The sequence below is a fragment of the Octodon degus genome, unplaced genomic scaffold (genome assembly GCF_000260255.1).
Source record: "Octodon degus isolate 3935 unplaced genomic scaffold, OctDeg1.0 scaffold00051, whole genome shotgun sequence".
NCBI classification, from domain to species: domain Eukaryota; kingdom Metazoa; phylum Chordata; class Mammalia; order Rodentia; family Octodontidae; genus Octodon; species Octodon degus.
Genome location: NW_004524627.1, coordinates 4,583,720 through 4,597,930, shown reverse-complemented (window position 1 = coordinate 4,597,930; position 14,211 = coordinate 4,583,720). Strand labels below are relative to the sequence as shown.

General features: G+C 45.2%; 1 protein-coding gene across 2 annotated transcripts in view; it reads left to right on the top strand.

Annotated features, from left to right (window-relative positions):
- Window positions 1-14,211, top strand: part of Ikbkb (inhibitor of nuclear factor kappa B kinase subunit beta) — a 53,835-nt gene that overhangs the window by 4,765 nt on the left and 34,859 nt on the right. For both annotated transcript variants that reach the window (XM_023717227.1, XM_004633066.2), the window contains exons 3-5: window positions 7,534-7,628; window positions 8,827-8,944; window positions 11,259-11,328. In XM_023717227.1, coding sequence (XP_023572995.1) covers window positions 7,534-7,628; window positions 8,827-8,944; window positions 11,259-11,328 — 283 coding nt within the window. The remainder of the gene's footprint in view (window positions 1-7,533; window positions 7,629-8,826; window positions 8,945-11,258; window positions 11,329-14,211) is intronic.

Below are 14,211 nucleotides of genomic sequence, written 5' to 3'. Positions count from 1 at the left end.
CTTGGTCCCAAGTGGTTTGGATAAAGGAACTATCTGTATTTCCCAGTGAGGAAGGGTGGTATAACAACTGATCGCAGTCCCATTTTCTCTGGTTTCCCTGATCCTCCACACCAGAGGACATGACAGTTCCTCCTTGGTCAAAATCCCTTAAATCCCCAGCCTAAACCTCAGCACAGACCATTCCTTGTCATAAATAAGTGGATGTTTTCAATAAGCTTTTATTATATATCCAAGAAAGATAACTGCAGTACCCTCAGCCTGGAGTAGCTTTTAGAAGTTGGGGGGGCTCATCATCATACAGACCTTGGTTCAGATCCCCATTATGCCACTTGTCACATTCTTAATTTGGGTCATAGTTTTCCTTGTACATTATGAGGTTCTAAGATACTGATCTTCTCCAATCTGGACCCCTAACACAAGCAGCAGGACATGGGGCAGTTCCTCTCTGGAAGCATCTGGAGACCTCTCAGGATGCTTTGGAGATATCTGTCTCCATGCACTCAGTAGTGGCCAGAGAGTTTTGCCTGGGGCCCAGGGTCCTGCTGCAGGTGTAAGTGGTAATGAATGTACCTGCTATCACAATGTAAGGTGTTGTCAGTTGTGCTTCCTATGAAGCAGTACTGACTTCCTGGATAAAAGTGCACTTCTTTTTTTTTTTTTTTTTTTTTTTTTTTTTTTTTTTTTTTTTTTTTTTTTTTTTTTTTTTTTTTGCGGAACCGGGGATTGAACTCAGCCTTGCACTTGCCAGGGAAGCGCTTATTCCACTGAGCCATCTCCCCAGCCCCATAAGTGCACTTGTGCTTATCTACATGTGCTAAAGTTCAGATCTCATCTACCATTTCATGTCATTTTACTACGAGCTTTTTTCCCAATCCTGGAGATTGTACCTCTTCACATTCAGCTATATTCTGTACCCTTTCTGTTTTGAGATGGAGCCTCTTTAAGTTGCTAAGTTTTCCAGGCTGGGTCCAAACTTGTAATCTGCCTACCTCAGCTTCCCAGAGTGCTGAAACTACAGGCATGCACTACCACCTGGTTTACTAATAATTTATTGGGTCTGAGCCTGAACTTTGTTTGGGATATAAGGGAAAAAAGGAAAAACTTTGTCCTTCACGTACTTACCTTCTGAGGTAATAAAACCAGTGGTAGGGATGTATTAAGTCTAGGTATAAGCACTAAATTGTATAGCTGTGATAACCAGTTCTCTTCTTCCTTTCCTCCCTCCTTCTCTCTCCCTCTCTCCCTCTATTCTTCCTTGTCACCTTCGTCCCTCTTCCTCCTCCACTTCCTCCCTTCCTCTCTCCTCTGACCCTCTCTCCCTCTCTTCCTTTTCCCCTCTCTTCCTCTTTTGGAAATCAAACTCTGGACCTTGCACTTGCCAGATGGGTGCTTCTGTCACTAAGATATCCCCAGCCCTGGTTATCTCTATTATAAAGAGGGGATAGGGCCAAGTATTGTAGGTACTCTGTCTGTGGTCTCTTCTCAATGCTCAGAAGCAAAATGGGACTTCAGCAGGATCTCAAAGGGAGGTAGGCTTTATAACCATACAGGAAAAAAGAAGATGGGTCAGGTGGTTAGAGCAGTATTTACACTGGACCAGAAAAGGAAGTGATAGTGGTATAGTTTATCCAAGCCTCACTATGAGTCAGAGGCCACATTTCATTTTAATTGGCATCACTGGAAGAATAATTTCTATTATCGCTGAACCCAAATCTAAGTAGTGTCCTATATACTACCCATTTGCCAGGCAAAGGAGGAGGGAGTTACACCTTTCTCTCAGAGGCATGCTTCTGGCTCCTGTAGGTGAGATCAGAGGCCTTTGGGCCCATTGGGTGCCTGCACCGTAGGGAGGAGGGTTGAAGTCATGGTCCTCTTAGAAGGAGTGGGTGGTGCTGAGAGGAAATGTTTGTATCACCTGCCAAGGAAGGGAGGACACTGCAGCCAGCCTTCCTAGTTGGGCTCCATCCCCAAATCTCTTGTACCTTCTTTCTTAAATTCAGACTTCCCAGAGTCTGAGAAGGAATGAGGAGGTTATTATTGATTGTTGCTTATACTACTGTGGCCTGTGGATGGTTGCACAGGATAAGGGGCTAGATGCAGCTCTTAGCCTCCTGTGTGTTTCTCTGGTCTATTAAGAACTTAACCTTGGGGGCTGGGTCAGACTGTTTCTCAGTCATACTGTGTTCTGGTCACCTCTTGGAAGCTGTGTAAAGTCTGAGGTGTGTGTCAGATTACTCCCTACTTTTTTTTACATCTTATAGAATACTCATTTATATACAGTGTGATGTTTTCTTATATAAAAAAAACCAAAGAATTACATATGTTAGGACCTTCAAAATCAGCTGTACTTGTATAGATTAATACTGTTGTCTCCCCTGTTTTCTCAAAATAGAAACTAATTTTAAATCTTGTCCCACCAGAGCAGTCCACTTACTAGAAATCCAGACTGAGGTGGCACAGGCTGAGTCTAGGTTTGCATAGAACTGAGCTAAGTCTCCCCAGGGGTTCTAGACAAAAGAAAGTTAATCCATTTCCGTTTGAGTTTCTCTGCTGATAAATTCCCCAGGGTTTGTAACAAGTATCCCAAGGCTATTTTTGTATCAGTTGAATTTTTTGCTTTTAGGAGCAGGTAGAGTTAGTAAGAGGAATTCATTCTGTCTCAGATGAAATATTCATGGAAGTGGGATGTGCTGGAGTGTTTTGAAGGGCAAATGAAGGCCACTGAATAGTGAAAAATTTGTGCGTCTCTATCCCAGCCATCCCAAGTCTAATAAATCAGGGTGGTCCTCCTGCAGGTGTAAGACCATGCAGAGCTCCTCACAGAATGAAAGCCAGTCTTGGTCTCTGCTCAGTTGTTCTAACGCTTGCTCAGTGTTCATATTGCTAGATTTATTCTTTTTAGTTCTAGTTTGAAGATTTAAGACTAGTATCAAATCATCAGTTTTCAGTATCAATTTTTTATACAAAAAACTACTCCTGGCTTCTGGGTGGGGCCAGTGACAGCTGTGTGTTAGGTCCAGTGTTTGTGTTGGCCAAAAGACTATAGTTATCCAGTAGATAGCCCTGACAGATTCCCCAAAAAAGTATGCCCACCTTTTGAGTCTATCTGTCATGTGTTATGAAGGGGACATATTGTATTTGTGGTAGACAGAATAATGGCTCTCCACAAAGATTTGTGTCCTAATTTGGAGATTCCCTGAACCTCTGAAAATGAGAAGCTGTGTGGCAAATGGGAATCAACCTTGCAGACTCAAGTTGCTAATGACCTGATCGTAGAGAGATTATCCCAGTCATCCAGTGGGCCTGATGCAGTCACAGGGCCCTTAGAAGTAGAAGAAGGAGGCAGGAGAGGCAGTATCAGAGTGACAGAGATGAGAGCGACCTGACTGGCTGTTTCTGGATTTGAGGATAGATGAAGGGCCCTAAACTCAAGGAACATAGACAGCCTCTGAGCTACAGAAGGCAAGAAAGCAGATTCTCCCCTGCAGCATCGAGAGAGCAAGCCACTGTGCTCAGTGTCAGGTTCTGCTGTGCAAATAAAGTTGTGTGGTTTAAGCCATAAGGTTGTGATTTTTCTGTAACAGCAACAGAAGACTAATACACTGTGTATTGAAGCTAGATAAGTACAGCTTTTCCAGTGTCTTTAAGATCTCAGAGTTCCCAGGTAGTATGTCATGAGTTCCACTTTCTTCTGCTGTTTCCTCTGTTGCCTGTAGCACTGTCTTGGAGGCTGTACCCGAAGAGGGATACTCATCCTGTCACCTGGCCTGGTGGCCTGGCCCTTCAGCTTCACCTGCATAATTCTGCTTTACATATCCTGAGCTTCTCTGGAGCCCCCACTGGCTAGTGGCCAGTTTGGAACAGTGTCTATTAGCAATCCATTTTGTGCTGCTGTAACAGAATTCATGGGAATGAGGTTTTATAATGAACAGAAATCCATTTCTTGAAGTCCTGGAGGCTGGTAGGCTCCGACAAAGGCACTGGGATCTGACCTGGGTCTGCTTCCTGTTACATCTACTGAAAGGCACTGGGATCTGGCCAGGGTCTGCTCCCTGTTAAATCTCCTGGAAATGAAGTGATAGATTTGCCTTGAGTGGTGGCCTTAGTCTCACCAGTGGCAGCCTGTGGCCTTATCACCACTTGTCAAAGGTTCTGCCTTTTACTACTATTACAATAGCATTTAAATTTTTTTTTTTTTAACATTTATTTAGTGTGTGTGTGTGTGTGTGTGTGTGGGTGGGTGGGTGGCCGGCTCAGCCCACCAGGGGGCGCGGCTGGCCGGCATGTGGTGCTGGGGGATTGAACCGCAGTCCCTGATGTTTTGCCAAGCTTGTTCCAAGTAGGTGCTTTAGACCACTGAGCCATCTCTCCAGCCCCCTACAATAGCATTTAACTTTCAAGTGAGTTTTGTGGGGGACACATTTCAAGGATACCAAACAGTGTTAGAGCTACTGTTCATGAAGCTACCATAGAATTGGGTAAAATGTTGGAATCTGCAGTGGGCATGGTGGTGCACACCTGGCATCTCAGCACTTGGAAGGCTGAGGCAGGAGGATTGCAAATTAAAAGTCCAAACTAAAGTATATAGTGAGAGCCTATCTCAAAGATAAAAGGAAAGAAGGAAGGACAGACGGATGGATGGATGGATGGACAGACAAAGACAGAAAGAAGGGAGAAGAGAGGAGGGGAATCTGAACCTTAGTGGGAAGTAAAACAGAAAACCAAATTCCAACTACTTTGAAAACAGACAGCATCAGGGAAAGTTGCTGATGTTAAGGGTGCAGTATTTTAGGAGCTGAGTTGCAGTCTGCCTGCTAACTGGTGCTGTTCTTTTGACATGTTCTTTAATTTTTGAAAAGCATGAGGTGGATTTCTGCCCAAGGTTAGTTGTACAACTGTACCAGTTGACTCAGTTGCAGGCCAAAGATTAGGGTCTTACTAGGAAGAGAGTAATCTCTAGGGAGACCTGGTTAGTCTCACCTGCTGCTGCAGGATGCACCCTGGAGGCTGATGTCACAGAAGTGATATGTAGCATTAATGGACCTTTGAAATACTGTTCTGTGTAAGAAAACCCAGTCTCAAAAGCTCATATGACTGTATTCACATGAAACATCCAGAACAGGCAAACCTATAGATTGGTGGCTGCAGGGGGCTCAAGAAAAGAACTAAGAAAAATGAAGTGATTGCTAATGTTGATGAAGTTTTTTATAGGATAGTAAACATGTTCTGATATTGGTTGTGGTTTTGGTTTCACAACTCTGAGTATCCTCCAAACCATTGAACTGTATGTTTTCAAGTGATGAATTATATGTTGCATGAATTAACATCATTATAGAACCATTAAAAATTTTTTAATAAGCATATGTGATAGTTGCATGTTGGAAAACTTAAAGCAATATTCGGCTATGATAAGAACAGCTTCTGAGAGTTTTAGAGCTGTAAATTTAAGTGTCTCTTTTCTGGCATTGAAGCTGTCATGGTCAAAAGAGGCTCCTGCATTAATTGTGAAGCTCTGAGTTTTTTTTTTTTCCGGAACTGGGGATTGACCTCAGTCAGACCCTTGTGCTTTCCAGAGAGGCACTTATTCTACTGAGCCATCTTCCCGGCCCCCAGCTCTGAGTTCTTGAATGTGTGTTTTAGGATTGGCTTCTTGATTGGGAAGGCTGAGGTCTCACTAGACAACATCTTGTGTTTGTATATTGCCCTTGTTGCTTGGCTCACAGGATGGCCTTGGTCCTGGAGGGATCATGGACAGTATGTTAACATGAGACTGTGGTGTACTTTGACCATTGTAGCTGTATGTGCTGCAAGGTCTCACCCATCCTCTGCATGTCTTTTTAAGTCCCACATTTTCATAAAATGAGAAACCTGTGAAGATAATATGACAGGATGTTTTCCAAAGGAGCATGTCAAATGTGGCTGATTTTGAAGGTGCAGTGGTTTGCTCTTTGCAGATGGATATGGAGAGTTGTGTGAAGGTGAGTGTATCATCAAATATGAAATCTGTAGAATTTTAGTAGTTCCTTTTTCAACCGGTTAAATGTGTCACATTCCCAAGTCTACATTTCATGCAGAGCTCCATGGATAATGACACAGGTCAGCTTCCTTAATGGTGCTGGGATCAGCCATAAGGAGGGTAGTGCTATCTCTCGACCATCATGGAGGAGCCTATGGGCCTAAGGAGAAGGCATTGACTTAGTGGTGATGCCTGGAGTGCTTGAGCCAAGGCTACTCTCTGTGTTGATACCAGCACACAGCCTTATCCCCACCTACCCACCCCAGAGGCCCCCTTGGCTTCTTGGTATACCAACAGAAATAGGCATTAATCCTTAGGAACTAGTTACTTAGCTAATTAGTCATAGAAAAGTTGATTCCCTTCTTGTCTTTCAAGAAATCACAGTGGAGGGTGTGCTACTTCTTGATGTAGAGGCTAAATCCATGGAGATGGACATGTCTATAATTTCAGAAAGAAAAGAGGAGAAAGGAAACCTGTCTCCCCATAGAGAAGAACTAAATAGTATAAATACAGTGAAGGAACCCCACTTCTTGCAGGAACATGGAGGAGGCTAGGTCCTGGGCTGTATGACCAGGACAGACAGTCTGATTTGGATACAGTGTCCAGGCCTGAGCTTTGGGGAGAATGGATGGGACGGCAGGTGGAAGCCAGGCTTCAGGATTCTAAGGGCAGAGTATCTGCATCGTGACATGTGAATCCCCACATCAGCATCATCGAATACCTACTAAAAGCTAGACATTGCCAGTGCTCATCTCCATTGCAGCCTGGCAGGTGGATGGCATTGTTACCTTTTGATGGAGAAGATAGAGAGTCAGACCAAATGGTTTGCCAAGGTCACGTAGCTGGTAGAAGACAGAGTTGGAATCTGATCTAGCCTGTATCCCTGTCTATTCTGCTAACAAATTCTCTCTAGAGACAAAGCTCTTTCATGAAACACTGAAGATGGTCAATGTGACATAGGGTGAAGCTATGTGGAAGTACCATTTTTCTAGGTCAAAATGGCTAGTTCATGGCCATCTGGGCATGGTAGCACATGCCTGTAATCCCAGCACCATGAGAAGCTGACACAGGAGGGTATGAAGTTTGAGCCCAGCCTGGGCAACCTAGTGAGTTAGGAAGACTGCATCAAAGTAAAAAATAAAAAAAGGGCTGGGAATGTAGCTCAGTTTGGAGGCTCTAGATTAAATCTCCAGTACTGAAAAAAAGAAGTGGTCACACATTAGCAGTGTCATATAGCTTAACCTAATACAGAGTGAGGTGGGGCTCAGAGAAATAGAAACTTCATGGGCAGGTGTGGTCAACAAAGGTTTCATAGGGAATGTGGAAATAGAGCAGGCTTTGTAGACTCTAGGTAGGTAGAAACTGGGTTTCGAGAAAGGTAAGCTGAGGAGCATGTGACAGGGATATGGAGGACGCCAGGAGTCAATGCCCTAGGGCTCTCAGGGAGACCTATTGGCCCTCCCAGCCACAAGAGGTGATCAGGTGCTCAGTTCGTTCTGCCATTCCTCTTCCTACAGGAAACAGGTGAGCAGATTGCCATCAAGCAGTGCCGGCAGGAGCTCAGCCCACGAAACCGGGAGCGTTGGTGCCTGGAAATTCAGATTATGAGAAGGTAAAGCCTGGGCACAGAGCTGCCAGAGCCATTACAGTGGCCTGGGAACATTGAAGTACATTGAGATCTACACCATTGGGACCCCAGCCAGGCTATGCAGATACAAGGAGTTAGCTTTCCATTACTGGGACAAACACCTATTGCCTGAAACTTAAAGGAGAAGAGGTTTATTTTGGCTCACAGTTTCAGTGGGTTCAGTCCGTGGTGAGCTGACTACAAGGCAGAAATGGCTTGGAGGGAAAACATGGCAACAGAGAATAGAGGGAGGAGCCAGAACAAAAATATGTCCTTCCAGTTACCGGGCATGTGGCACACATCTATACTCCCAGCATTTTGGAGACTGAATCAAGAAGATCATTGCAAGTTCAAGACCATTGGGCTACGAAGTGAGCTTAAGGCCAGCCTGAACTGCATAGAGAGACTCTGTCTCAAAAAGGGAATAAATCAAAATAAAACACCCCCTACCAGTCATACCCCTGGTGACCTGCCCCTTCTGACAAGTCCCCACCTCTGAGTATATCAGACTTTTGGGGGATATATTTTAGATTGAAACTATGACAGATGGCTTTCCCATTAGACTCATGACAGAGTGAGATTTAAAGGCATTACTGGATCTTAGACATGTTTATTTCTTGTAGTAAATAATTTAAAGTAGTTATTATATGTAAGTACAGTGACACCCACATGTAGAAAAGCTATTTGGAAAGCTGAGGTGGGAAGATCACTTGAGCCTAGGGATACAAGGCCAGTCCTGGGCAGCATAGCAAAGCCCCATCTGAAAAATAAGTAGTTATTGTGATGAATTTTCCTTTGTAACCAAAACAATCTTTCCCCTATATTTCTAGTTCAGGGTAGTATATAACTTTACTGTCAGCCTCCTGCTAATATCCATTGCTAATAAAGTGGAGACAGGTCTGTCACTTGCCAAGTGGATACTGTCTTCCCAGTTTGCAGCCTATAAGACACAGCAAAGAGGTGCTCCCTCTGCTGGCCTCATCCAAAGAAAGGGCACATGCACACAGTGTCCCTCCTGGGCAGCGGGAGCTTAGAAGACTGTTTTCTCTGCTTTTAGAAATAGTTTTTGCAGAATACTGAGGTCTTGAGATGGGTACTCTAAAGACTGTTATATAACACAGATGCAGTGAAATGGTGCTTGAGTTTGAGGGTTCTGCCCTCATTGGTTTCTTCTTCTTCCCAGGCTGAACCACCCCAATGTGGTAGCTGCCCGTGATGTCCCTGAGGGAATGCAAAACTTGGCCCCCAATGACTTGCCCCTGCTTGCCATGGAGTACTGCCAAGGAGGAGATCTCCGGAAGGTAAGGTTTGAGGGTGGCGGGGTGCTCAGCCCATCTGGGCAGGGCTGGGATACCAGGAATGGAGGAAATGGGATCTTTTCACTGATGTCACCACAGTGACTTCAGCAGGCTTGTTTTCTACACCCTTTCTGTGCCCATGAATCAGATGCTTTGATGCGGAAGCAAGGGAAGGACTCTGTACATCCTGCACCATGTTCATCAAAATGATAGGGGAAATCTGTCATCTGAGCTGAGCCATGAGGAGAGACTGGATGAATTCCACCACAAACTTCTCTTCCTTTAGCTGTCAGGGCCACCTTAGGTTTTCAGGGTGGCCTCTGCTATCCTTACAAGGAAAGACTTTCTACAGGTGCAACAGCAGGGACAGCATAGAAGGAAGAGAGCCGGCTTAGTCATCCAGGAACCATGCTGCGGTTCAGACCCACCCCTGACTCACCTGGAGCACTGCCTTCTCCTGCCTTGTACCACCTGATAGAGGTGACAGGCCAAAGGGTGAACTCAGGGACCATTTCATGTGCCACCTTCCAGATATTCTCCACAGCCTGCCTTCACACAGTGCCACAGTTGTAACCTTTAACAACTGGTGATATTGGTGCACCATAGGATTCTTACATTATGGACAGGCGCCAGGGCCCAGGAATGTGGCTGATTGCTGGGCTCATGGAGCGCAGAAAAACTTAGGTCTGTGACATTTGCTGATATAGTGTAATAGCAGGAAAAGAGAATGTTTTGATTTTCTTTTTAATCTTATCGTAGCACAGCTCTTCTTGGCTCCCCCTTCCAGAAAGTCTGTGACTTGTGAGAGTTGGAATAGCAGGTGCCCAGGCTTTTGTTCCATCTGGAAGTGGCAGTTCCTGGGCACACCATGTGCTTTTCTCACTACTATTATCTTATAAAGGGGAAATTTCCACAAGGGTCCATCTGCGTGAGTGACTCTCCCACAGTGGGTGGTAGGCATGTCCCCGGAAAGGTGTAGCATCAGGCAGGATATGAACACAGTCATTGGCATGACCCACAAGTGGCACTGATAACAGATGAGAAATGGGGAACTTCACAGTTCTTTCTGTGTTTTTCCTGACCTTGTGGCACTTATCCATCATTGGCTGTGGTTGTGTGGCAATAAATCCATGGTATAATGGTGTGGTGACTTGCTGCTAGGCAGCAAAGAGCCAGTGAGCCAAGGTTGAAGACAATGTCAATGCCTGGCGTGGGCTGCAGGCAGATCTGTGGAAGCTGGGGGGTAATGTACCCTAGAGGCCTAACCTTGAGGTGCAGTGCCAGGTTGGGTGCCGTGAACCAAGTGCCCTCTCCTTCCAAAATGAGGCAGCTTGTCTCCTTCTAAAACACTCAAAATCTGTTCCTCTGGACACAAAGACACACTTGGCCAGTACATAAGCAAGTGCCAAGTTTGGAACTGACTTCAAAAGTTAAGTTTGGCAAGAGGGAAAGTGGCTTGAACCCACGAGTTCCAGGCCAGCCTGGCAACATAGCAAGACCCAGTTTCAAGAAAAACAAAACGAGTGCTGTGTAGGTAAATGGGCCCTTAAATGTTGAGGAATGGAGATGCATGGCCCTGATCCTCAGTTTGGAAGTTACTTTTTCTGCTCTCTATTCGAGGACAGCTTATAGCAGCATTCTGAGCCTCTCAGCAAATGGAGCAGCCCATCTGGCCAAGGGCTAAGTGCTGGATGTGCATCGGGAAGTTTTAGTTTCCACTTCTGGCCTTGTCTCTAATCCTGTATGTGCTGCACATGTTAGACTCCTGTGGTCTGTTTCTTCATCCCTGTTCGGGAGAGTCCAGCACACTTAGGTCTGAGGGCACAGGGAAATTTGTGAGGATGTAGGCTGAGCCTTGCCACGCCAGTCCACATGGAGGTTAGCCCAGCGTGGACTGACACATTTGTGCGGAATGCTCCTGCCTTGTCACCACCATGTGACGAACTGTGCCAGGGAAGTGGTCCATGGATGGCAGTGGGACTCTCCAGAATGGACACTGTGTTGCAGCTGAGTTTAGACTATGGCCTCCTCCTTATGACTTGTGGCAGCAAGTGAGACTTGAAATTTTCTCACTTCAGAGTGAATCAGACTCTGCCAGGCCCCATCCTCTGAACACAGGAGGGCCTCAGGGCACTGCCTCTGCCTTTCCCATGTGTATCAGTTTCAGCCAGCCCTGCTGCCCAGGGTTCTATAGAATCAAGTCCCCAAGCCCAGGGCCAGTACTCACACTCAGGTGGGCTCAGCAGGTGGTACACACTAGGGGCTTGATTGGTAACTTTTGACCACTCATGCTGATTTTCTTTTCAACTCTTGACAGTACCTGAACCAGTTTGAGAACTGCTGTGGCCTACGAGAAGGAGCCATCCTCACCCTGCTGAGTGACATTGGTAAGCCCCAGCTCAGGGAGGCAGTTGTGCCCCTAGGGAGACCATGTGGGACCTTGTGAATCCGTATGGAACACAGAAGGGAGCTGCTCCCATCCTCTCATCTTTACAGTGGGTGGATGGGCATAGAGGGCCCCAGAGAACGGGAAGGTCAGCAAGGGGCTAGTCAGGCTGACACTAGGCTCCAGTAGCTTTCCCTTCCTTCCTGATGAAATCATGGAGAGTAACAGATTTCCTTTTCCATTCAGAGTGCTGCTCCCTGCTTCCTGGAAAGGCCAATGATAGAGATGGTTGTCATTTGCATGAGTTCTATCCCTTGGCAGTGAATTTTTCCATTTTGAGTTGCCAGCTGCAGGCATAGGAAAATATTGCCCTTGTTTAACCTTTGAGTCCCGCCAGTGTTCTCAGAAGAGGGTGTCTGGCACTCTTGAGAAGACCTTGTGGCGTTGGGAAAAGGGGTTGCCTGTTAGCAGAGCATCTCCTAGGCCTTGGGGTAGACTCCAGGGGGATGGGGTGTGGTCAACAGCAGCAGCCTAGGTCTAAGGAAGTGCGTTCTATAAGTGCCACTAAGACCTGTTCAGGGCTTTTTTGGTTTTTGTTGGTGTGAGTTGATAATTTAGGGTCTGAAGGTCAGTTACCCCTAGTTTATCTTTGAGTATTTGCACCAGGTTTGATTGGTGATACCATTTTTATGTCTTCCCACCTCAGCCTTTTGAAGTTCTGATAACTTTCATTTGTTCAAATCTTTTTTGTCAAATGGTCAAATATATCAAAAAGTTAAAAGAGTAGAGTGGATGAACTCACATACCTCCCTTAGCCTTCACTGAAAAGGGAATGAGGGGAGAAAGTCAAATGGCATGTTTAAGGCTAAGATCCAACAGTCTGACCCATAAAACACCTATTTCTGTCTGTATCTTGTCTCATCGTTTTTGATGGAGTTCACTTGGGAGGGAAGTTTCATTACCCTAGTGTTACTTTCCTTGTGTGGAGTTCTCCATGGTGACTACCAGATGGGCCCCATCTACCTATAACCCCTCATTCAGAAGTCAGAAATCCACATTTTCTTGGTATCTTGCCATACAGCTCCTCCTGCATGTTTTTCTTTTTGTTTTATTTTTAATGTATTTAGTTGTTACAGGGTCTCACTATGTAGCTCAGACTCTTGATCCTTCTGCTTTCAGCTTCCCCAGCGCTGGGATTACAGGCATGCGCCACTATGCCCAGACTCTGGCCAGCTTAGCCCAGGGGTGGGGTGGGTGCTGCATGTGGTGTCAGGGATTAAACTGTGTTCCCTTGTGCTTGTGTAAGCTTGCCTAAGCAGACACTTTAATCTGCAGAGCTATCTTGCCGGTGTCCTGCACATTTTTCTTAGATGTTTATTTCATTTATCTTTTTCCTTCAGTGGCCAATTTATTAATTTGTTTACTGTTGAATTGAAAGCAGGAAGGATAGGTAATATTCTTTTTTCTTCATGGTCAAGTTTTGTAAGAATTCATAGGTTTTTGTTGTTTTTGTGTTGTGACACTGGGGACAGAACTCATGGCCTTAATGCTGAATTACATTACTAGCTCTTTCAGACACGGTCTCACAAAGTCGCTACATTGTCCGGCCTGAGCTCCAATTTGTGACCTGACTCGTCAGCTACCCAGAGTTCTGGGATTACAGGCTATACCATCACGCCTGGCTAAAAGTTCTTGAAAGTACTGGTTCAAGTCTAGAGACCTATCTGCTGCCTCATGTTTTACTTCTCATGACTTTCTATTGGAACTAATAATGCCTCCACCTACTACAGATTCTCAGAACACACAAGACAGGTGAGCTGTGAGCTGCTAATGTGGTACAGCTCTCCTGTGGGAAGTGGATATTAAATTCTTCAGGTCACTGATCCTTTGTTGTTCCTCTCTGTGATCTCAAATTAGAAATAATTAGATTCTGAAAGATTAGCACACTAGAATTTAAGCTTTACTTTTGTTTTTTTGGTGCTAGTGGTGAAACCCAGGGCCTCAAGCTAGCTATGTATTCTACAATTGAACTCCTCCCCAGGCTCTGGATTAAATTTCTTAATGGTAGAAACTGTACTATTTTTGTCTCCAGTATCTAGAGCAGTAGTACTATCAATCTATCAATGAAATCAACTGGTATATAAGTATTTCTTAAGGCTGGTGAGATGGCTCAGTGGTCTGAGGCACCTACTTAGAACAAGTTTAGCAAAGCACAGCGACCTCGGTTCAATCCCCCAGTGCCACATGCCAGCCAGCCCCGCCCCCTGGTGGGCTGAGCTGGCCACACACACACACACACACACACATAAATAAATAAAATTTTAAAATAAATAAATATCAGTTGGATGAAATAAGCCCCAAGATAAAATAAGTAAGGACTTATGTTTTCAAGTTGAAATATCCACATATTAACACTCCTACCTCATGAAGTGGAGTGTGCTACTTGAGTTTTCAGAACTGATGTTTTATTGGCAGTAAGATATGAACATTGCTCACCTTGTTGGATTGTTATAAGAGCATGAGACAGTGTACACAACACTCCAGCACACTGCTCTTTTCCTAACAAAATGAACACTTGGCAGAGTGATCCTTCCTTGCTCTTTTTCTTCCCCCTCTGCATTTGGATTCACATCTCCCTGTGAGAAAATCTTGATCCCTAATTTGTATTGAGATGTGAGGTTGAGCCACATCACTGGCAGGTGGATGTCCCTGGTGGCTCCCTTCCTAGAAGTGGCAACCTCCCCTCTACCTCCCCTCCACCCCCATCCCCATCACCCAGAGATGCAGTCAACTTCCTCTGAGTTGGTGGGTGTGGCTGAAGTCCCTGGTTGGTTGCTATGTTACTTTTATTCACATTTCTGATTAGTAAATAAGACCCATCATA